General features: G+C 32.6%; 2 protein-coding genes across 4 annotated transcripts in view; both read left to right on the top strand.

Annotated features, from left to right (window-relative positions):
* The window catches only part of LOC148619719 (cAMP-dependent protein kinase regulatory subunit), a 67,382-nt gene extending 62,861 nt beyond the window's left edge, over window positions 1–4,521 (top strand). For both annotated transcript variants that reach the window (XM_088579936.1, XM_088579935.1), the window contains exon 11: window positions 609–4,521. In XM_088579936.1, coding sequence (XP_088436062.1) covers window positions 609–781 — 173 coding nt within the window. In that variant the 3' untranslated portion in view covers window positions 782–4,521. The remainder of the gene's footprint in view (window positions 1–608) is intronic.
* A 1,658-nt stretch (window positions 4,522–6,179) lies between these two features.
* Window positions 6,180–22,505, top strand: LOC148619718 (uncharacterized). Of its 2 annotated transcripts, none has more exons than XM_088579938.1 (6): window positions 6,180–6,291; window positions 10,853–10,921; window positions 11,952–12,032; window positions 15,752–15,906; window positions 16,714–16,842; window positions 17,543–22,505. In XM_088579938.1, exons 2-6 carry the CDS (start codon window positions 10,873–10,875, stop codon window positions 17,732–17,734), a joined length of 606 nt encoding a protein of 201 aa, XP_088436064.1. In that variant the 5' UTR covers window positions 6,180–6,291; window positions 10,853–10,872; the 3' UTR covers window positions 17,735–22,505. The 2 variants fall into 2 exon arrangements, with proteins under 2 accessions (XP_088436064.1, XP_088436063.1); XM_088579937.1 differs by having other exon boundaries at window positions 6,184–6,291; window positions 11,946–12,032.
* The last annotated feature ends 480 nt before the right edge of the window (window positions 22,506–22,985 follow it).

Here is a 22,985-nt window from a genome sequence, read left to right as displayed (position 1 = left end):
CTGGGTGTCTGAATACTTTGGTAGGTGTCAAGATAAATATTTTATGATTTAAATAAAAAAAAACTAGAAGACACAGGAGGCATATAAAACTTATAACAGAGGTGGCCCCTGTAAACACAATATCTCAAAAGTTTCTGACAGACATTTACCGATAACTGCCAGAACAGTCATATTTTGGAACATTATTTATTGCAAAATGAAAATTGAAGCAGAAGTCATTGTATAATTCTGTTACTGCCAATATTTACTTTCATAGGAATGGAAATCAAGGGAACCAGAAATTGAACTGTAGTTAAAAAAAAAACAACATAACCCAGGGATAACTATTAGGCAAAGAATATAGACACACACAACAAAGAACATGAAAAAAACAAATAACACATACATAGAAATAATAGTGAATGAGCAACCCAGTCTCCACTAAAACTGGGAGCATGGACCAGGTGCACCGATAGGGTAGGCTAAGGTTGAATGTTATGGTGTTAAATTTACACAATATTTGCAGGCATAAATCTGCTAGAGAAGTGTGATAAAAACTGGCATCCTTTAACAAAAAAACGACATATTTCTGTTTAGTTCTTTCAAATTTTTTTTTGATTTTCTTCCAGGTGAAATAGCTTTATTACTGGACAGACCTAGAGCTGCCACAGTTGTTGCACGTGGCCAACTCAAATGTGTCAAATTAGATCGAGGAAGATTTGAACGTGTATTAGGACCATGTTCTGATATTCTGAAAAGAAACATCTCACAATACAATAGTTTTGTGTCATTATCTGTGTAAAAGTCTGCATAGTATTTTATATTATAGATATTATATTACCACAAGGAAGGAATTTGCTATTTTCCATGCCACATTTTGATCTCATTTTTATCAAGATTTAAGTTTTTTCTCCGTCTGATACTGTTATCAGTAGATTGAGTTTTTTTTTTTTCTCTTCATATCCTTTTGAGATAAATTAAGTTATTTCATCTTTTTTTCAAAATAAGCTTTGAAAGCGCACTTCAGCATTGGTGCATTTGTGTGTCAGGAAAATAGCAAATTACATTCCTCAGTGTGTTGTTCTAAAGTCTTAAAGATAATTTATTTTGAAGCTAGAATATTGTTAGAATATTTTTAGCTTATGTTGAGCTTTCAAAAATTTAATGCAGCAGTTAGATGAATGTTGCAGCCAAAATGCTAGGTCACGATCCTCAAGCCAAAATTTAAAATTAATTTTTAGTTTCAATTATCAATAATTCTTAAAATAGATGAAAATAGGATAGACAGTCTTGTGTTGTTCACATTCTAACATTCATTTTATAAAAATTCTGTCTTGACATATTGGTCTCAGTTGATTAACAAGAAATTAGAAATTTGACTTTGTATGTATCTAATATATTTTGCAGAAATAGATGAAATTATCTCCCTTTAATCACAATTAAGATATGCAAAATATGTGTTGTTCTTTCTAGTATTCAGTTTACAAGAATTTTATTACATATGAAAAAGAATTTGTTTCGGCCACTAAAGATTTTTTTGAGTGCTTTTGCACAATTTATACACTTGACTATTATCATGACAATATATAAGTAATCGATTTGAAAACTGGCATGATATAATTTGTCTTCCAGCGATAAGACTTGAGGATCGAGGCCAACAGTATATGAACTGGTCGTTGTACAGTAATAAAGATATGTGTGTTTGTTTGTGGCTTTATGGGGTATTTATGGATGTAAACAACTTGATCATGATACTTCATTGCATTGCTTCATTATTTTGTTTTTATTTTGAGTGTTTTGTTTGCTATTTTTCGTTTAGTCTTACGGTTAGCTATCATAGGGCATATTTGGCTAATTAATTAGTTCTGGTCTTTACAACTTTGGGCTTGTTGATTTAGTCATAAAGATACAGGTTTTAGGCCTGATCCACAAACACTTATACAGTGTTACAGTATTTTAATGAACTGTCTAACATGTGGTTATCTCATTTATTCCTATGTTGTAAGAAATCTTATAAATATGCTAGGAAATATATGTCAAACTATAAACTGCTAAATACAAGTATTAGAAGTAGAATGTTATCATGTAGATTTGTTATTCTCTGAAATTTTGTGACATATAGTCATTTTGATAAGATTATTATCTTAGACTTTCTGAAGAGGAAACTGATTTAGTCAGTTTTAATTTAATTTCAGATTTGTATGCTCATAATTTTCAATACTCCATATATTATTTAACATGTTATATAATTTTGTAAATGAACTTCACATAGAGAAGTCAGAAGAAATAAACATGACAGTACAGACAAACAGAGGGCAGGTTCCTTTCTACTCTGATGAATATCTTTATCTAGATTTGAATACTTGATAATTGGGGATGTCTTCATAGCTCTCTTATCTGCTATTAAATAAGACATTAATAAGAAACTTTACTGTTACATAGTTTGTTACCTAGCTACCAACAGTGGAACAATTAAAACTTAGGCTGCCGTATTTTTTGATGAACACAGCCATTATTAGGCTACAAAGGCTCATGGTTATCGTGTGCCATGGACTATCATCACAGTAATTTTTAAATCGACGGTTTGAACTCCATTTTGATAAACCATCTGTACAATATTTTCATCACTGCTACCTCTTGAACAGGTCAGGAACAAAATCATATATGCTCATTCTTATCCATTGTCAGAATCCACTGCCTGGCAATGCTCTTGGTATGTTGTGCTTGAATATGTCAGTAAGCTAAACAGAGCAAAAGCTTCCCAAGTTGTGGGTTCTGGACAGTGGTATTCATCAATCTGGTCAAGACTTTTTCAAAATCAAAATGATTCGTATCTAGTGGTTACCTCTGTAGTAAATAGTGAAATTATACTGTGAATTAGGTAGAATTCTATTCCTTTAAATAGCTAGGTCATTGAAATTCATCACATTACTTTCTCTTTATCTCTTTTGCATTTAATTTTTGAATCGAACATAGAAACATGAGAACTATATGGTCTTTATACAACTCCTAATGATAAAAAATAACAAAGATATGCAATTTTTTCAACATTTCCGTTGTATAGCTTAGGTTTCCTATATCTACATTTTAGTCAATTGTTTTCTCTTTTATAACACAATTGTATTCAATGTGTGAAATTCTTGCAGAGAAATATGCTCATGAATATAAAATGGATAGGTTTTTTTGTGGACACAGAAACAAAAACTGTTTTCTTACGTGGTACAAAGTACGCACATAATTGTTATCTTTATTTTTGCACCTGTATTACTTTTGATATTCAGGAACAGTTATAGACTTATTATTTAGTTTCTCGTTCTCACCATTACCTTCTACTTTTTAGTTGAACATATTGTTCACAATTTGATTTATTTAGGAGAAATTTGGTTGATTTACTAAAATAAAGCAGGATATTAAGTTCAAACTGGGTTGTGCATTTTCACCAGTAGCACTGGGTCTATGTACAACCCATCTACTTGTTTCATCTTCATGGTTTAGGTGTAAGGTTGCCCTTCTTCCGATTTTAGAAACCACCTTATTCCCTTGGAAAACATAGTACCCACTACAGTAATAATGAGTCAACTTTAGTACATGCAAGTAGTAAGAAACTTCACCAATGAAAAATACACATGTATCTATGTCACATAATAAAAGTTTATATCTATGACCTTGTCCTTCATATGATATACATACTAGAACATTAGGTCCTGATTGGGTCAAAGTTCATGATGATGGATATCTCAAAGATACTAAGATACTGTATAATTTGAGAATTTTTAAGATATCTTGTTTCCTTGTGAGGCTGATACTACTTTCCTGAAGGACAGGTTAATGTATGTGTTTACTGTTCAACATTTGGAAGAATTTAATGGAAGATACAGAATAAAGCTAAAACTGTTTTTTTGTAAATTTACTTCTTCCCTTTTGAAACTTTAAGAGCAATTTCTTCCAGTCTTTATTTAAACATTCATTATTATAAAATGTATTCCTTCATATAAAGGGAGATAACTGTGAGATCTAAATTTGAATTGTCTATTTCTAAAGAATTAGACATTTTTGAATGAATTTACTTAATGTTAAAGCCATTTAATTGAATAACAAGAGTTGTTCATTTTGAAGGATTATTTTGCTTTGAAGATAATCGTATTTAGTTCCTTACATATTGGATGTAAGGCCTCCAATGTATGCTAGATAATTGTGGTTAATTGTACAGTCATTGGAGAGGGCCACACTTTGGCCAGTCAGCAGGTCCCCCTTTTAGGAAGTTAAACCACTGTTTATTATTGAATTGGATTTGCTTTAGCTTAGAAAAGGGCTTTGGAGAAATCATGAAATAAATGTACTATGTAAAACCCATTTTGTGTTAGTCGACCCCAGTTGCTGCTGTACATATATAAAACCATTATCATGTCCACATCAAATAAAACTTGATTTTTGTGAATTAATGTTTTCTAATGATTTTAATTTTTTGTTTTGCTAAAATGAACTTGTTGATATGAAGCAATACTAAAGGAAAAAAAAAATAAAATGAGTCAGTCAGCCAAACATGTGTTCCTGTTAACTTCCTAAATGCCTTTATCACTAGAGACTGGTATAGGCCAACTTATGTCTGTTTTATGTACATATACAGTGAAAACTGTCTTAACCAAACCCCATCTTATCTTTTAAGTAGAATCAGTTTAGACAGGTTTTTAAGACTATCGAGGTCTAAAATATATTTAAACTGATATTAGAGGACTTTAGAAGTGTCTTGTTCAGATAGGATTTTAGGATGATTATTCAGGGTTTGGTTTAGACAGGTTTTCAGATTTCTTAGGTCCAAAATACATTTAAAATGATAAAGTGTCTTGTTAATATAGGTTTTAGGATTAGTCAGGGTTTGGTTTAGACAGGTTTCCAGATTTCTTAGGTCCAAAATACATTTAAAATGATAGTGTCTTGTTCAGATAGGTTTTAGGATGATTATTCAGGGTTTGGTTTAGACAGGTTTTCAGATTTCTTAGGTCCAAAATACACTTAAAACGATAGTGTCTTTGTTCAGATAGGTTTTAGGATTATTCAGGGTTTGGTTTAGAGAGGTTTTCAGATTTCCTAGGTCCAAAAAACATTTAAACTGATATGAGAGTACTTTAAAGTGTCTGGCTCAGATAGGATTTAGACTTATTTAGAGTAAGGTTTAGCCTTGTTTTCGGTTTACCTAGGTTCAAAATACATTAAAACTGATTCGAGAGAACTTTAAATGTGTCTGGTTAGATAGGTTTTCGGATTATTCAGGGTTCACTAAAGACGGATTTTCGGTTTACTGAAGTCCAAAATACATCTAAACAGATATATTGGGCTTGACAAGTGTCTGTTTCAGATAGGTTTTCGAATTTTTCACGTTTTGGTTTAGACAGGTTTCAGTGTATTAGAAATATTCTGTTAGAAAGGACTCATTAAAGTAGTTTAAGGTTCTGAATAGAATGACAGTTTTATTTGAACAAATTAAAAAATGTAGAGGTCCATGTTTTGTTTTGATAACGATTTTATGTTTTGGTATTTAGACAAATATAAACATTTTTACGACAGAAGTTGATGGCAAGTATTAAATCTAACAATAACTAATCACAGGTCCAAGTGGGTTTTGTGTACAGTATCATGAACAAGACGGTGACTATAGCTAGAATCTGCAAGGGAGACCAAGTTTACGCACAGATATTTCGATTTATAGGATAATTAAAAGCAACACCACCAAGACATTATTTTAAGCAGTCCACTCAAAACAATATTTCAAGACCATCTATTGCTGTTGATCACGAAAGAATATTTTTGCGGCTGATGAGGCTCCTAAAATTATCATTGAAATCTGTATTAAAAATATCAATATATCTGAAAGTTTTTTTCCGTGTCATTCCTGTATAGTGTCACAGGGGATGGATATTTCAAAAGTATATTTCTAGCTGTATTCAACACAATATATATACATGTATAACGTATTGGCAATTTGCTACTGAATACAACATTTTCCAAAACTATAAAAAAAAAAAAATAACTAAGACTTAACACCTATCCTATTCTAATAGCTAAAGCTAGCTCAAATAAATGAAAAACTTCACCATGAAAAAAAAATATTCTTTGACCTCTGCTGTTTACGGAAAAGCTAATCAAATATCTTGATTTCTAGATTTGTAGTGAAAGATAAAGCCGAATGTCATTATTGGTCAACATCGCCCAGGTATCAGAAACTGGGGTCATAGAACTATTGAACGAGTCTAAATACTGATTTTGTAATTACAGAGTTTAACATATCAAGGATAATAGAAGCGAAAAGACATTGTAAGTTTTAAAATTTTAACTTGTTATTTTGCCAGATTTGTCAAATTTGGTAGAGTTCTTTGGTAACATAAAAGTACTTCGAGGAAATTCATTGACATACGGCAAAATTTCTGACAGTTTCAACTTCACGTAAGAATAATTACTAGTTTTAAAAAATAATTACTTTAAAATTGTAATGTAATTAGACTCATCTAAAATGTTCAAAATAAATTCTCTAAGGTATCAAAATTACCTCGTATGAATAACAAATATAAAAAAAAAAAAACTAAAATAAACTGAAAAGAGAAGACTGAGCTAGTTGTATTGGTTTAACTTGATCGGTTTTCATTAATGCGCGGTAAAAATGTCAAAAGAACATTTTTGCATGAAAATGCCGGGGACATTACTATGACCGCTTCAGATTCTTTTATGAAATACTTTTGGCAAATTCTTAACCTTGGTATTAACTGCTTAATTCTTATCTATTAATACTATTGAAAATGTTGAGGTTCTTCCACCGCTTTCATTCTATTTGAAACTTACGCCAAACGTGATGACTTTTCATTCAGAATTGGCAACTTTCCTTTCATCTGTGGCAACATCCCTTCAGCACTTGCGTATGGAGTTTTCATATCACAACTCATACGTTAAGCAAGAGCTTTCCGTGACTACGCAGACTTTTTGTATCGCGCTAGACTTCTTGTAATTAGGCGTCTGGAACAGGGTCATGTTGCTACAAGTTTAAAGTCATCACTACAGAAGTTTTACGGTCGTTACTGTGTATCCATCTGCACCATTAAAACTGATTTCATCTACGTGTCATAGTTTTCCTTTCCTCTTTCCTCTACCCCGGACTTGACTTTGACTTGTTTCTAGAAAAGCAGACGACGCCTACCCTACCAGTGCACCTGGTCCATACTCCCAGTTTTTAGTGGAGTCCGAGTCCTGATTTACTTTTAAAAAATTATGACGGTGAACAAATCGGTTTTCATGATGTCAAAACTTCATACGCAGTTGCCACGGTTGAGGGAAAGTCAAAAATATGGAATAAGAAGCAATAGTTTAAACTTAATATGAAGTTTTCAACCATGTGGTACTTTTTTTACAATATTACATAGAGTAAACTATATGAATATAATATACAGTAATTAAAAAAAAAGACACCATGTAATAGCGAACGAAATTACTATAAATATAATTTACGTGTAGAGCACACCGATTTAAACGGAAAGGAAACGCTTTGATTTCTCGATAGATGTAATAAAATCATCTGTGATTGCCATATTCATTTCATTTCATATCCAAATAAAAGAAAATTACTGTCTATTTCTGCGGCTTGTCACATCAGTTCATTGAAAAATCATTAAAAAAGTACATAAAAAAAGAAATGATTTACATTTTGTGCACCACATTTACTAGATAGGCTAGAAACTATGATAGTTCGAAAATGTCTTCATTGAGAAATGAAGCCGAAGAACGGAGCTGGAAAATACTATACTAAGTTTTCGAGGACCATATACTTAATTAAGAGATGGAGTTGAGTTTTAAGGATTTACATAAAAAATATATATATGCGGTAATTGATAATATGCATTAGTATGATAGCTTTGTGGCTTACTAATTTGCCTTCTCAGTAGTGGTTGTTATCAGACGTTTTTCTAGCTCTTAAATACTCAAAACAAAGACCCAATTGTTAAAGAGTAATCAAGGGAACCAAGGTTACAGCGGTAATCAAAAGAATGTTATCCAGGGACAAAGACCAGCCATGGAAAACAGACATACACAACAAAGAACATGGAGTAACTATAACCACACATACAAAGTAACAAAAGCAAATGAGCAACTCGGACTCCACTAAAAACTGGGAGCAGGGATCAGGTGCACCGGTAGGGTAAGCGTCCTTTGCTTTTTAATGATCCATGAGTTCATGATGACGACCATAAAACTTCTGTAGTGATGACTTCAATCTTATAGCAACATAACCCTGTTCCAGAAGCCTAGTTTCGGCAAGCTTTGGCATAATGTATGAGTTGTGATATGAACACTGACAAAATAAACAAAATACCAAATACAGCACAATAGACCAAAGCTTAAGAGTCCTTTATTTGATGTGGAAAGCTACGCTGATGATAACTTATTTTTCTGTAATCTATTAATTTTTGCTTTATCAGTTTGTCTTCCTAGCTACTGTAAACATAACACTTGATGACCCTTCATCGCGGGCTTATCAAAGTAGAAATCATCGGGTTTTTATGAAGAAGTTTGTCAATAACTTAACATTTTGATCATGGTTTATTGAATAAATAATTTGGTTTCACGATGTCAATGTTGATGATGGTGGTATTTTATCTTTTCTGAATAACTAATTACCAATTTAATGCAAGCTAAATGCCAGGCTTATTGGCTAGCTATAGTAGATTGAGGAAGTAAACTCTATCACACTTGAATTATGGGACCTAGATTACAAATATTATAAAGCCTCTTAAATCCCTTTTTCTCATTTTTGCTTTAAATATATTCCTATGCGTACTGATTGTTTCCTTTCTGGACATACAGAAACAGGTATTTGCAAAAATATGCTACTTGAATGGGTCAACGTATTTGACCTTTGAGATTTGTCGTATTTTATCTGCGAAATGGAGCGTAGTTGTTTGTCTCTATGCATGGGGTCTTATGCGAACCATAGGACATTTTTTTAGATAGGGATGTGTCTTTGACATACTAGTACTTCCGTTCACACTGTCAATTCTAGATGCTATCCATCGTGCTCTGATGAAATCGTGTCTTATTTAGTATAGTGAACTTTTACGGAAACATTACTTTTTTTTTACAAATTAAAGAACAATAAAGACTAGCGTTGCAACCCCTTTAATCAAAGATTTGTTTTGGTATGTTTTCATATCATACCAAATATTCTGATTCAATAAGCAAATAATAATTAGCTTGTTTAAATTGCGACGATTGTGTAGCTCAAGATGGTGCTGATTTCGATGTGGTGTGTTTAGGTTAATACCAATTCTCGAGAAAAAAAACAAAACTATGCCAGAGCATGCATTGCTTACAAATGTAACCACCAAACACATACGCCAACCTTACCACATCATTTTTGTTCGCTTGTCTTTATTGGGGATTGTACTATGACAAAAGTGTATACTGGGGATACTGCTGACAATGACTACGACTTATTGTAGGGTTCAACTTGAGAACTTATGTCGCAGATATAAGATACTGTTAAATCCATTCGATATTTTTCAAGCGAAGCTAAGAAAAAATTTGGAGGTAAAATTTTGAAAAATTATGATTTCATGTAAATAAAAATATTTTCCCATTTTTTTTTTTTGAGAACGTTCGCCCAGTACCCCGTCATTGAATCCGCACCATGTCTTCGTCTGCTGGTATATTTTTTTTTCATTTTTACCACCATGCATGTACGTTTTGATTATTTCCTAGGATACTTTTAGATTCCCCTATTTTACGTTTGTAGTCTATAAAGGGATTTATGTAGGAAGTCATTTTCTTTGTATGTTTTGAAACAAATGAGTAAACCACCCATCCTTATTTTGTGGACACCCTGACAGGCGAGCGAAACGAACATGTACACATCGATATTGCAACTTGATCGTGAACGAAGCAAGTAAAGAATCGTAACCAAACAAAATGTTACTCTTTCGCGAATTCCAGCAAAATTATAACTTTAACAAACAAGTCAAAGATTTTTTATCAAAACAATTATAAAACGGGTAATGATTTTTTAACTGGCTGAAATAGAGAAAAACAAAAATTGCGATATGATGCTTCTATCAACATGCTGATATTAAGGAGGAAAAGATGTCTTTGAATTTTCTAAAAAATCGTTTACTAGTATCGAAAAAAATATGCATTACTCTTTATCCTTTACAAATAGTAATAGTTTTCACATACATCATCGATTTATATTTGTATATTTGCAAAATGTTTGTTCACGATCATAAAGTTGCTTCGTTTACAATCAAGATTCAATTATTGACATTTATACGTGTATCATCAATCGGTTCATGATAACTTCTCTTGCTTGACAGTACATGTAAAACCCTAATAGTTAAAAGTCAGTGTTTCAATTTAGACTATGAGACAAGTTGCTGTGTACCATGGAAGTTAATACGTTTTGCGTGTAATTTAGCAAATTGGGATTATAGCTAAAACATCTGACTGATTTGTGAAGCAACTTTATACATCGATCATAGGTCATATGAGTGATCATAGAGAGGTTTATGCAAGGTGGTGTATTGATCAAAAACACAAATGTGGTCGAATTCATTTTTTACAGTTTTTTTTCCCAACACAGATCAGGGCATCTGTCTTCTACGGTTAGTAGAATAGAAAGCTGTGGTCCTATACCCTATTTATTATTCAGCTAATAGGAATTTTGGGATTGACGGAAACACATGACACTTTTATCTCAAATTTCCAAAAGATAAAGAATATCTTCAACATATTTTAACCCTTTTTCGTCACATTTTATCAGTTTTGTGTGATTTACATGTTTCAAGTTGACAACATAAATATTTTTCAAAACATCAGACGAAAATTTGAATTTTATCAGGTGTATAGATAGAAGTTGAGATGGAGACTGTACTATTGAAAAGACACTTTTGCTGTTTGTTCGTAGCAGGTAAGATATACTGATAGAAATTTGGGGATGAATTTGAATAATGGAAATCTATTGTATTTGTTTAAACATATCGTATTCATATAAGTTATTCAGTTTGATTTGGACATCATTAATGTTTGAGACATATTTTTTTCAGCGAAGTTATTCTTTTGGTGGAAGTTTGACGAAAGAGCAGATTAGTTGTGCAAAATATAAATTTCTTTTTGTTACAACAAACGCATTTACTTGATTATTTGGCATTCACTGAATCTATATGAAAAGATAATTCATAACGTTCCTTTTTCCAATTATACTTTTTCAATTTATTACTGTACCAATTTGTTTTATGGCATCTTGAAAATTTTCATCGTACAAGTAGCTGGAATATACATCGAAAGTGTAATCAATGGAACTAAGATTCTAGCGGAAATTAAAAGAATGTAATCCAGATACAAATACCAGACATGAAAACAGACATACACAACAAAGAGTATAAATAACCAAATTAATACATACAAAGTAACAAAAGTAAATGAGCAACTCAGACTCCACTAAAAACTGGGAGCATAGACCAGTTGCAGTGGAAGGGTAAGCGCCCTCTGCTTTTCTAGAAACACCCTCATAAAAAGTCAAGTCCGGGTAGACGAAAGAGGAAAGGAAAACTATTACACGTATAATAAATCAGCCTCCATGGTGCAGATGGATACACCGTACACGAGTGCATGATGACGACCATAAAACCTCTGAAGCGATGACTTCAATCTTGTAGCAACATAATCCTGTTTCAGAAGCCTTATCGTAAGAAGTCTAGCGATGCAAAAAGTCTGCGTAGTTATGACAACGTATAATTTGTGATATGAAAACGATGTATAATGTTTTTGAGTCGGGATTTTAAATGAGTGTAAGTGGAATAGAAGTATGAAGAGTTAAAAAATCATAGGTTTTAATGCTGTTGTATTCTTATAATAATCTTGAATTACCTTTTTCACTTTAACACAAAGTCATTATCATAATACATATCCAATGTCATATAGTTTTGTTTCAGTTGTAGGTTTATTGGGACAGTATGCAATTGTAACATCTGCTTCGGCGACAAAAACCGTCCCATCAAGCGGAAGCACAAGTAGTATAGGTACAATGTTAAATACTATTACACATGAGGAACTTTGCACAACAAGATGAAGCCAACATATCCGCTTCGATAAACGCTATTTGAATACACCATGTGCTAATGTTCACGCTCTAGATTTACTTACGAGGAAGTGTAACTCAGTTTATAAAAGTTATATATTTATAAGGCCTAGCAGGCCGAGTAATCTAGAGCGTTGGAGTTAGAGCAGGCGATGTTGCATTAGATGTCAAAGCAGAGTAGCTGGAGGTTAGAATCTCACCAAAGGAGAGACCAAAACTTGCGTCACAAATTTGCAGCCTCGCATCGATCCCAGAGTTGGGATGCAACTCACACGTAGGTTTGATTGTATACACCCGAACTCTGGAATCGATATATCTACACCCCAACTCTTTAAGTCGAAGCATTACGTGATGCAAATTTGGTTGCTCCCTCAACAGATTCGAAAACCTTCTCTAACAACAATGCTTTAATGTCCAACGCTATAGACCACTAGGCCGACCAGGCTATACAAAATAAAGCTTTCGTTAACCGAGTGACACTTCCTCGAAAGTAAATCTAGATCGCAAACAAATTAAACGAGACAACCTCTCATAATATGGAAATCAGAATGTTCTTTGGTACACTAGTATAGAATTTAATCATAAAATAGTATAATTGAAAAACACATGAATAAATGAATATGAATGAATAAATAAGTAAGTAAACTGTTTATATATATTGCAAGATGTATAAAATTATTTAAAGGGAAAGACGACCTTTGCATTAAGTTGGGCTCTTATGATAAATCATACCCATGTTAACAAAAATAAATAACCTTTAAAGCAAAATGCGCTTTTTAAAAATGCTCAAGGCTATACAAAGTTCGAAATCCTTGAACTATAAGAGGATAGCCATCTTGCAGAACTCTCCTATCTGAAGAAAGATCATAGCCAGAGTTTATTGATTTTTACCGATAGCTTCCGATTGGTTCGTGACGTCACTAAATCGGTTTGGTACTGATACAAGTACTGCAAATAATATATAAACAAAGAATATTCCGTAAATATTTCTTCGATCCTGTTTATCTAATCACCAAAACACGATGACTTGTCAAGCTTACGATTGCACGAATGATAAAAGAGAAATGTTCTAAAAGTTTTTTTTTTACCATCAACACGAACATTCTTCGGAAGTTACCATAAGATTTTCCCTACAAATATTAGTCATCTGGCTGCAAATCCCGTTGTTCTTCAATGATATCTGACATTTGCTTACATGTTGTGCCTCAATTTCTTCTTCTATTTATTTTGGTTTGAAATTATAGGGGAAAAGTCCCAAATTTGCAATTTCTACGGACATCGTAATCAATTACTATTTAGTTTCACTTTACAAACCGACTTCGTGACGTCACAGTTCAACCGTCATGGCGGCGGCCATAGGCGCGGGAAATTCAAATTTCCTAATTATAAATCTCAATTAATTAATTAAGAAAGGGAAATTATTTTGTTTCAATTTAATTTTCATGAATATTTAGCAGATTAGTTTCGATTTTTATGACTTGCACAATAACATGGTCTTCTCCTTTAAAAATGAAACTGAATGATACAATTGTGCAATACAAATTTTGTTGTTTCACAAAGAAACGATTACTCTAAAATTTCATGATAAAGGAAGTACATGTAGTATTACTAAAGGTACAGTTGAGGGAACGTGTTTCAGAAGATTGCTCACCGGGAATATAAAAAGTAACACAGAACGAACAGTCACTCCTATAAGTATCAATATAAGATGACACACACTGTTCAGGTATCATTTTGATGTAAATACTTAATACCAATTCTCTGTAAGAACCAGAATATTAGAACAAAGGCATGGCACACATGGATTTAGATTTTATTAATTTTTTGCACATAAATAAGTTGCATCAAAGAAACACAAAATCATTGCATAAACACTTGTTGCTATTGTTGCCACTTTTCATTATTTCTGGCAAAAAAAGTCAAATTTTAGTTTTCAAAATCGGTCAAATTATCGTTTTTCGCTTATATAAATGTCAAAAATCTTATTTAAATATTTACTTTTTCGATAAATGCATATGATTACATACCATATAAAGTACCAATAAAGTAAAAGTTGATGACTACATATTGGCAATTTCTGTTTAAATCTTGTCTGAATTGTAATATTTTTAAAATGGAGAAATAAGCTTCCGTCAGTGATTTTCAACCTGTCATAGCAAGAAAAGTCCACTGAAGGATATATCAACTATTCAACTATACTTGATAAAACAGGCCATCTAATGACAGCTTAGCAAAAAAAAAAATTCTGGGGTAAAACTTTTTTTTTTGTCATATAGCCAAAAAACCACAATTTTCCATTTTTTTCAGTTTCCAGGAAAACATATCTTCTATATATATATATATACTTACTTCTTCAGGAGAATCCTAAAAACCTAACAGAACCACTAAATCATTGCATGATTTACTTAATTACAAAACTGAAACATATTTTAATGTGTCAAACATGTAATATTTTGAGCAAAAGTATTAGGTGAAGTTAGAGAAGGCAATGCTTGGCTACTACTATAATATTACATAAGTAAATAAGACCACATAAAAACAACTGAACATTTTCTTCAATCTACGTCAGCTTTAGCTAGAATAATAGATCTTTTTTGACATACTCTGTACTTGCATAGCTACAAAGAGGGTCCCATTAAAAGCAAAGGTGCAATTCCAGTTGTGCTTCATACCTGGGTGATTTCAGATAATTTAGCCTGTAACAATTTTTCGTGATATGATTAATTTTTAAATGGTGGAATATCATTTGAAATAGACAATTTTGATTTTGAAGATCAGAAATCACTTAGAAAACAAAACATATGCATACGATTATCATCGATTGCTAAATTTGTTATTTTGCACTTGACGGCACATTTTCCATTTATTTAAAAAATAAATAATTGTTTTACAGTATGATATGATGATTTTATGTTTGCTCAGTATTGAATCGAAGCACCTTCTTGCAAATAAACAAAGTGCTCGGTAAACAGGAAGTTGTTGTCAATTTTTCTGAAAATTATCCCACCATAAAGCATACCTACAGAAAGAAAGTGTCAAAATTTCAAGCCGCTGTGATGAGTAGTTGTTGACAGAAAAGGTGTTACGGATACAAGACAAGGGTAAAACAATATACCTCCTATTATTCAGAGGGGATGTAGTTATAATATTACCAATAAACAGAGTAACAGTTACTTTAGATTTTTAAAATGACAATATCCATGCGCAACATCTCAACTCTGAGACATTCCACATGATGTGGTAAGTATCAAAATCGAAAGTAATTATTATTCTATATGTAATTGTTTAAATATTAAAAGTTGTGTTAGTCTAAATATGTTGCAAGGGACAGTTCAACTAAATATTTTACTCAGTAAAAAAAACAGTATGAATTTATCCAAGTGTCTTCAAAATAATGTTTTTCGATATGTCTTCCTCCTCCATTGCCGCCTTTAAATCATTACTATCCATTTTCTTTCCTTTGAAATCTGTATTTTCCATTATCAGTTTTTGAATATATGTATAATACAAATCCTTATGGTTTGTACAAAATGTAACAAACAAAATTCGAACGATTTTTATAGCAATCAGAGGTTATTTTAATGCATGATAAATAAATAAAGGTATAAATACAATGTTTTTGCCTCAAAAGTTATCTGCTTTACCGTTTATTTTTTACAGCTAATAGTTCGCTACTACAAACATCCTCGCAAAGTACTGTCACGACCGGTCATTCAAACTCAACACAAAATATTTCAACAGCATCTCTAACGACTACTAAAAATATTACAGTAACTACTACTTCTGCAAGACCAACACAAACAACAACACCAAAGGTATATTTTCCATTTTAAGACCTTAAAACAAGAAATTTTATCATTGTATACATGTACCTTTCTGCGTTTGTTTTACAATGCATGAACTTTTAATTGCATACGAGTTTAAATACATAAATAATAATAAACTTAAGTTAAGCTACAACGAATTCTCTGCAACATTATGCTATCGAACAATAACTGTTTGAGAACTATCCTTTTTTCAATTGCATCTCATGACAATATCTCCAAGCTGGATGTTTCGTGATGCACATTATGCGATATGTTTGCAGTTGCTTACATATATAGATTGTACTAAATGAAGAAAGTTGACTTTTGGGACGGCTTTTTAAAAAAAATTATTCATTGTTAATTGGGCATATATTTATCTATGCTACCATTGTTAAGTTGTAACTGAAGTTTAACAAAACAAAGTAAAATCATCGTCAATGGGGATTTCGGGGTTGTGTATTTTTTATGAAAAAAAAATGCGTGGATGGCTACGGCACAAAGCACTAATGCAGGGGGATTATTTTGAAAAAAAAAATTATTCCACATTTACTCATGAACAGAGAAAAACTATTATTCAACATTCCCTCCATTACTTAATGATGTTGATTTTCAAATAATTGTTTTTGTCTCTGGCTGCTGATAAAAAAAAATCACGCTTACGATAAACTCAGCATAAAATCCTAGGACCCCCTTCCCTCGAAATGAGAAATGAAATATGACTAACGGGCTTTTTCTAGTAAAGTATAATCTTAAAGTTCTTTACACATATTAGTTGTATAATAGTGGCTTGATTCTGATTTAACTTGTATATTTTAGCGCATGTTTCAGTGCCATGAATACGCTTGCACTAAGGAGACAGGAATATATAACTGTACAAGTTCTGGAGGTACTACTATAACCAAAGATGACGAAGCTGTCAATTGCACCAGCCAATATGGATGTTATGTAAGTTTCCAAACTGAGTGCGGTAATTTTCTTCATGCTTTAGTATTTTAAATAAAAAAACGATTAAGTTTGTAGAACACTGGCTTGTTACTCTGATGCTATTAAGTGAATATCGACAACAAAAATACCGAAGCGTCAAAATGATTTTTGAATCGATGGACACCATAAACGTCATAAGGACATGTTAAAGAATCGATGTATGTACGATCAATTCGTCATATGTAGTCTATTCGAATACAGATTTCTATCAAAATAATTAAGATTTGTTACACAAAGTTAGGCACAGAATTAGAACGCAATAGCCATAAACCAAATGTGTTTGATATTTGAAGTTGGACTCATCGTTCTGTGACCGTGGATTTTATTACTTTTGTTATCGGGGCCTTTCAGAGCTTATTTGAAGGTGTGTTTACGCTTATTGAAGACCTTTTGGTATTCCCTGTTAGTATTCACTATTTTTATAAAGGTTATAGGATGGTGCATTTGTTGCGTTTCACCATATCTGTTCCTTTTTCTATCATTGAAAGAAAAACAATATAACTCTAATTGAGTTACACGTAATCCTGTCCCAGTGACGCACAATTATTTTAATACTAAAATGATTGAAAATTAAATTGATTAAAAAACAAGAAGACTTCAGTTACAGAAAAAGTCAAATTCGCTAATTTTACATACGATATTTTGTTAAATGTTTTGACAGACGAATGCCACTGCCGACCATGTCTACGATGTAGGGTGCCTGATGTCCAGTAGTCCATGCCCAAAGAAATTAAAATGCTGCAAAACAAACTTTTGCAACAAAATTTTAGATGAAAGTGGAGCACATATGCATGGTTTGAATCAGTCGCTAATTGTGTTCTTGTGTTTCTTTGTATTCTGGTATTCAAAATAAAAAAATATAGAATTGGAAAAATAAGAGTTTAATACATACTTTATAAAACGTGTATGCAAATGAAGTCATATCTTCGACGGATGCAGACTTTATAACGATTATGATGATTAAGTAATTATTTTATATCTTTAATGACATTTTTTTAGGAAATAAATCTAGAATGTATACTTTACGGCACTTTGTATGCACGGATATTTTTTATACAATAAATATATATATATATATATTGAACCTAAGAGTGTAAGGGGGCAACTATTTGATTTTTTTTTGGGGGGGGGAGGTAGTATAAAATCATATATTCTATTTTTTTATTTTTATAAAATTTAGGTCCTTCATTTCTTTACTCTGGCGAAAAGGGCAATTTTTCTCTCTCTTTTTACTTTTTCCAAAAACTGTATTTGAGATCTCCTTCCGGTGCCACGAAACGATAACAGTACTGAAAATCTTTTAAGATTAAGATCAGTGCACATTTGGTTTTCAATTTAGCCGTCAGTTTTTAGTTCGTTTGATTCAGCGTTTTTGTCAAAGAAGGGTATTTATAGCCTGAACCTGACTTAGAGATCGTCGACAAGTGGGATTCAACCGGAAGTGGGATATTGCCACATGGAACCGCCTAAATATTCCGCGGTCTTGTTCTCTTTACCCTCCCCATTTTCCACCTTGCAAATTTACGTTAGTATATCGCTCCTCCGCCGATCAATATGTGATGCTTAATTTTTCGTAAGAGATGGAAGTATTAAAACATCAAAGCTTTTGTAATATTTGTTGAATTGCAATATTTCTGTGATTATGTGCTTATTTTAAACTATTTGAATTTCGAGCAGGACTATTTTTCCAATTGATCTGACGCAGGTTAAACACGGTACCTCCAATTACCGAAAAAATATGGCGTTGGAAGAACAAGTGATCAATTTTAAAGTACTGCCGCCATATTGATTATTACAGAAGTCCGTTAGGTATCTAGAAAGTGCTGAAATACTAATAAAAAAAACCTTATTTGCAAGTGTGTTTGAATAACACAGTGAGCAATTACACTACCCAAAAAAAACGTGTTATATTGAGGTTTTTGGTTAACACCGAGGTTTTTTGGTTATTCGAGCAACCCGGTCAAACATTCACAAGAAGATGTCGAAAGTTTTTTTATGACGGATTTTTGGACCGGCAATGTACACTCTTTGAGTTGTTAGTATATTGTTAATGTCTACCATTACAAGATGGGTCCTGTAGGTTTTAAAGTGTTAATTTTTTGTCAATCTTACCAAGGAGTTAAATATAGTCTACTATCAAGACTATAAAAATCTATTGAAAATATCGGGAGCTTTTAATATCGGATTTTCGAAGCTGCAATGTACGCTTTTTGTGATGTACAAAAGACGTAAGTATAGTTTTAATGTTTATCATTACAGTGAGGGTGCACAGGGGGGGGAGGGGGTGGGGCGTTGAGTTGGCATCCCTCCTATTTATAGGAAAATTATAATTTTCATGTGTAAAATTGACAAAAATGCCAAATAATGTCCTAGCACCCTCCTTTTTCTGAGGGACCCAAGCTGCAACCCATTATTTTCAAAGTGTGTGGATCCGCCTGTGTCAGATCCTGAAGGTTTGAAAGTGTTCTATGTATAGTGTTTGTAAATTAGAGGTATTTTTGTGAATAATTTTGATAAAAATATTTTACATATGCCGAGAGTATTCAAGTAGTTCTATATTTTATACACATTGTACAATTAAATACATGTAAATCCTATATGCATCATGTGTGTTTGATTTGATCCCAGAAATTTAAAATGCAAGCAATGTGTACATGTACATAAATAAACATACAAATGTACATGTAGCAAACAGCAGAAAATATTTAAACTAGAAAATAACATTCGAATCATGGAATTGTTAAACTAATATGATTTCAAAGCAGAAACACAAACAATGTCTGTTTCAAAGGTAAGAATGAAAGGCAATATAATTAAAATTAGATCTTAATTGCTCCCACTTTTTTCTTTGTCACATGAAGTCATGCGACAAAGAAAAAGGGTGGAGCAATTAAAATCTAATCTGAATTAGATTAGGATGAAATGGATCCATGTGGCATACTTATCACTTCAGTAGTTGATCTTGATCTATCAAAAAGAGGAATATCTAGTAAAAATTAGGTATTTATATGTAGCCAAACAAACTTTTAGAGCATAAACAGTCCCCGCTTATGACATTCCTGCTGAAAATTTTCCTAAATATGTTAAAAATGATATTGCATACCTTAAATCACAAGCCTATTTCGCTTACCCCTAGACTATATTACATACTGTACAAATGTATATCACATCCCTAGACCTACTTGTATATGGCATACTGTATATCACACCCTTAGACCTACATGTATATAGCATACCCTACATCTCACCGCTGGATTACATCGCACTCATAGTCATACATAATGATATGCACATCATATACTGCATATCACACCCCTAGACCTACATATATATGGCATACCCTATATCACCTAGACCTATATTTCATACCTTATATCACACCCTACACAGAACACACTTGAAATATAATTAAAATATGTTTTAATCAAAATCTGTATCTGATGCGGTATCAATTCTCGACCTAAATCACCTCGCGACCAATAGCTCTAAGTGGGTTGACATAGGAGACATAGTTGATACCTCATGTGATACAGATTTTGGCATGTGGAATGTACATGTGTATTACATCCATATACATGGATAATCATAATTGATTATCAATATGATTCTTTTTAGTGCATTGTCAAGATATACATTTAGAATGCAGATCTTAAAATTAGATACAGGATTTTCATGACACATGAAAGGCACAGTCAATTAGGTTAGAAATTCGATATATATGTAAATGGATTGAAAATATGATGGATATCAAGGCACCCAACAGTAGACCTTTCCTAAGACTTAATTTTCATGGACATTCATACATGTACAATGTATTAGGTTTGTTTGTTTGTTTGTTGGGGTTTAACGTCCGAGCAGCAATATTTCAGCTATACTCAGACGATGAACATGATATGGATGATAAAATCAACATGAAATGATGAAATGAAAAAGGGATGGGACACAAGGACAATGGGGTCGACAAATTTTGATTGCCACTGTAAATAGGGAGAGGTAGGTAGGGTCGGGCAATTTAGCCTCCTGTGGCGGAGCCCTATGGTTCCTACTCCGGAAGAATACCACAGTAGGGTTCTTTAACGTGCGAGGAACGTGACATCTTTCCCAACACGGTGCACCACTATGGTTTGCGGTCAGGTTTTCCGTATTATAGCCTGACAACCCCAGCATGTAACACGCCAGGGGTACCCCATTCCACCACCTGAGGCACACATCCCAGTTGCTCTGTGGGCAAAGCGCCCTAGCCCCCCGGCTAGGGTTCTGAGCACTATTTAGTCGCCTTTTACGACAAGCTTAGCGCTGCTGCAGGCCTATTCTTTTAACACCCGGACCTGCACAATGTATTAGGTAAGTGAAGGTATACATAAGTTTGTTCATATACTTCCAATGTACACAATGATTTAAGATTTTCAGTACTGGTGATAGGTCTACTGTAAACGTTGCTAGTGTAGAACAGTTGCCATATGTCTTAGCAAAATTTGCAGTTTACATTAGTATGTTTGTGAACAGGAAATTTATACTGGAGACTACAAATATACATGTGCATGTACTCTAACTATTGTTACTGGCATATGCAGTACAGTATTAATTAAAGATTTCATAAATGAAATTATGATATTTGTAATATAATAATACATGTATCAAATTTGTATTACTTGTCAGTGTGACATTAATTGCTCATAATTAAATCAACATACAGCGATGGATCCAGATATTTTGAAATGGGGGTTCAGACATCGTTATAAATAATCAGGTAACTAGAAACCATACATGGGAGAAGCCCTTCAGCAATATCATTAGTAAACTTTCCAGTTTCTGTATTTAGAAGTTTTGTCTAATACATGAAATGACTTTAATTTAATGTTTGAACTCACCACTTCAAACCAATTCAATGATCTTCCTATTATGAGGGGATGTTGTTTTAACAATGACCACCTGTCAGTCAGGTGAAAAGTAATCTGTTTTACTCTTACTTATGTTACCTGTTATTAACAGTTATTGAAACAAAGATGTGCTCATGAAGTACACTGTACTACATTTTTGTAAAGTTTGTTATGATTTATTTAAGATAAATTTGAATTATTTTAGAGAAAGAAGTGTTTATTTTTTCTTAATTAACACAGCTGATAGAGATATTTTAAGAATAACATTTCAGAACACTACAATATAATATATATTTATTGTATTAACTTTTTATAATGTCACAGAAAATTTCAGCCACAATACTGACTAGGTTGCATTAAAAACCTGTGAAAACCGGGGAAAATGATAACCACCCAACCTCTATGTTTGCCCTTGATTTTGCACACAATTATATGTACATGTAAGAATATTTCTCATCAATAGGAGGTTTCTGTACTTCCATATGATGTGGCAAAAAGATATGTATATTTTCAGGCATTTACATATTGTAACATATCGCAATTATCAAAGGCACTGTTATCATTTCTTTCTGGATTTCTTTTCAGTGGTGATCCCTTTTAACGTTTCACTAGATGTAGTGAGAAGAAAGCAAAAGCAAAATTGACTATTTTTGTGCTGGGACACTATGTAGGCACGAAACAACCTTCATGATTCTCAAGTGCTGGTATATGTCAACATCTCTTAATAAAAACTACAAATATGAAGTCTGATTTCGTAGCACTTATTTGTAGGCAAAACATAAGAGTTACTTGTATTTTAATGTAATACATATTGGTGAAACAATCATGCAGATAAAAATGAAAGAAATGCACATACATTATTGAAGGCAGACAGGTACAAACCACTCTGCTTAAGCGCAAAATGATTCATCATGAAAAGTGGTACTCATAGGGTATGGGATCACTAGCAACCTCTTTGTTTTGGTAAGAAGAAAAGAAAAGATGGATTAATATTCAAAGTGCATTTGTTATAATGAAAGACATAATATTTGCTGTATTCACTACATCCCTTTATCCTTGACTTTCGTTTGCATCTTGATTGGAATCTTAAATTGCTAAAATATATGAGGTACAAATTTTTTTAGTTTAAAGATCTTTAAACTTCATAGTAGTTTTGATAACAAGAGTTTGTATCCTTGTTTGAATTGAAAAATTCCTAGAGAAAAGTAATTATTTAATGTGAAA

This window comes from Perna viridis, chromosome 4, assembly GCF_037379345.1.
Source record: "Perna viridis isolate PV_CMFRI_1.1 ecotype Kerala chromosome 4, ASM3737934v1, whole genome shotgun sequence".
Lineage (NCBI taxonomy): Eukaryota > Metazoa > Mollusca > Bivalvia > Mytilida > Mytilidae > Perna > Perna viridis.
This window is presented reverse-complemented; position numbering and strand designations above follow the sequence as displayed.

Excerpts from the sequence above, each read along its gene's own strand:
- LOC148619718 (XM_088579937.1), top strand. The coding sequence starts at position 10,873 with ATGGAGACTGTACTATTGAAAAGACACTTTTGCTGTTTGTTCGTAGCA. Across the intron at positions 12,033-15,751 it reads CGGAAGCACAAGTAGTATAG|CTAATAGTTCGCTACTACAA; the intron begins GTACAATGTTAA and ends TATTTTTTACAG. Across the intron at positions 16,843-17,542 it reads CCAGCCAATATGGATGTTAT|ACGAATGCCACTGCCGACCA; the intron begins GTAAGTTTCCAA and ends ATGTTTTGACAG.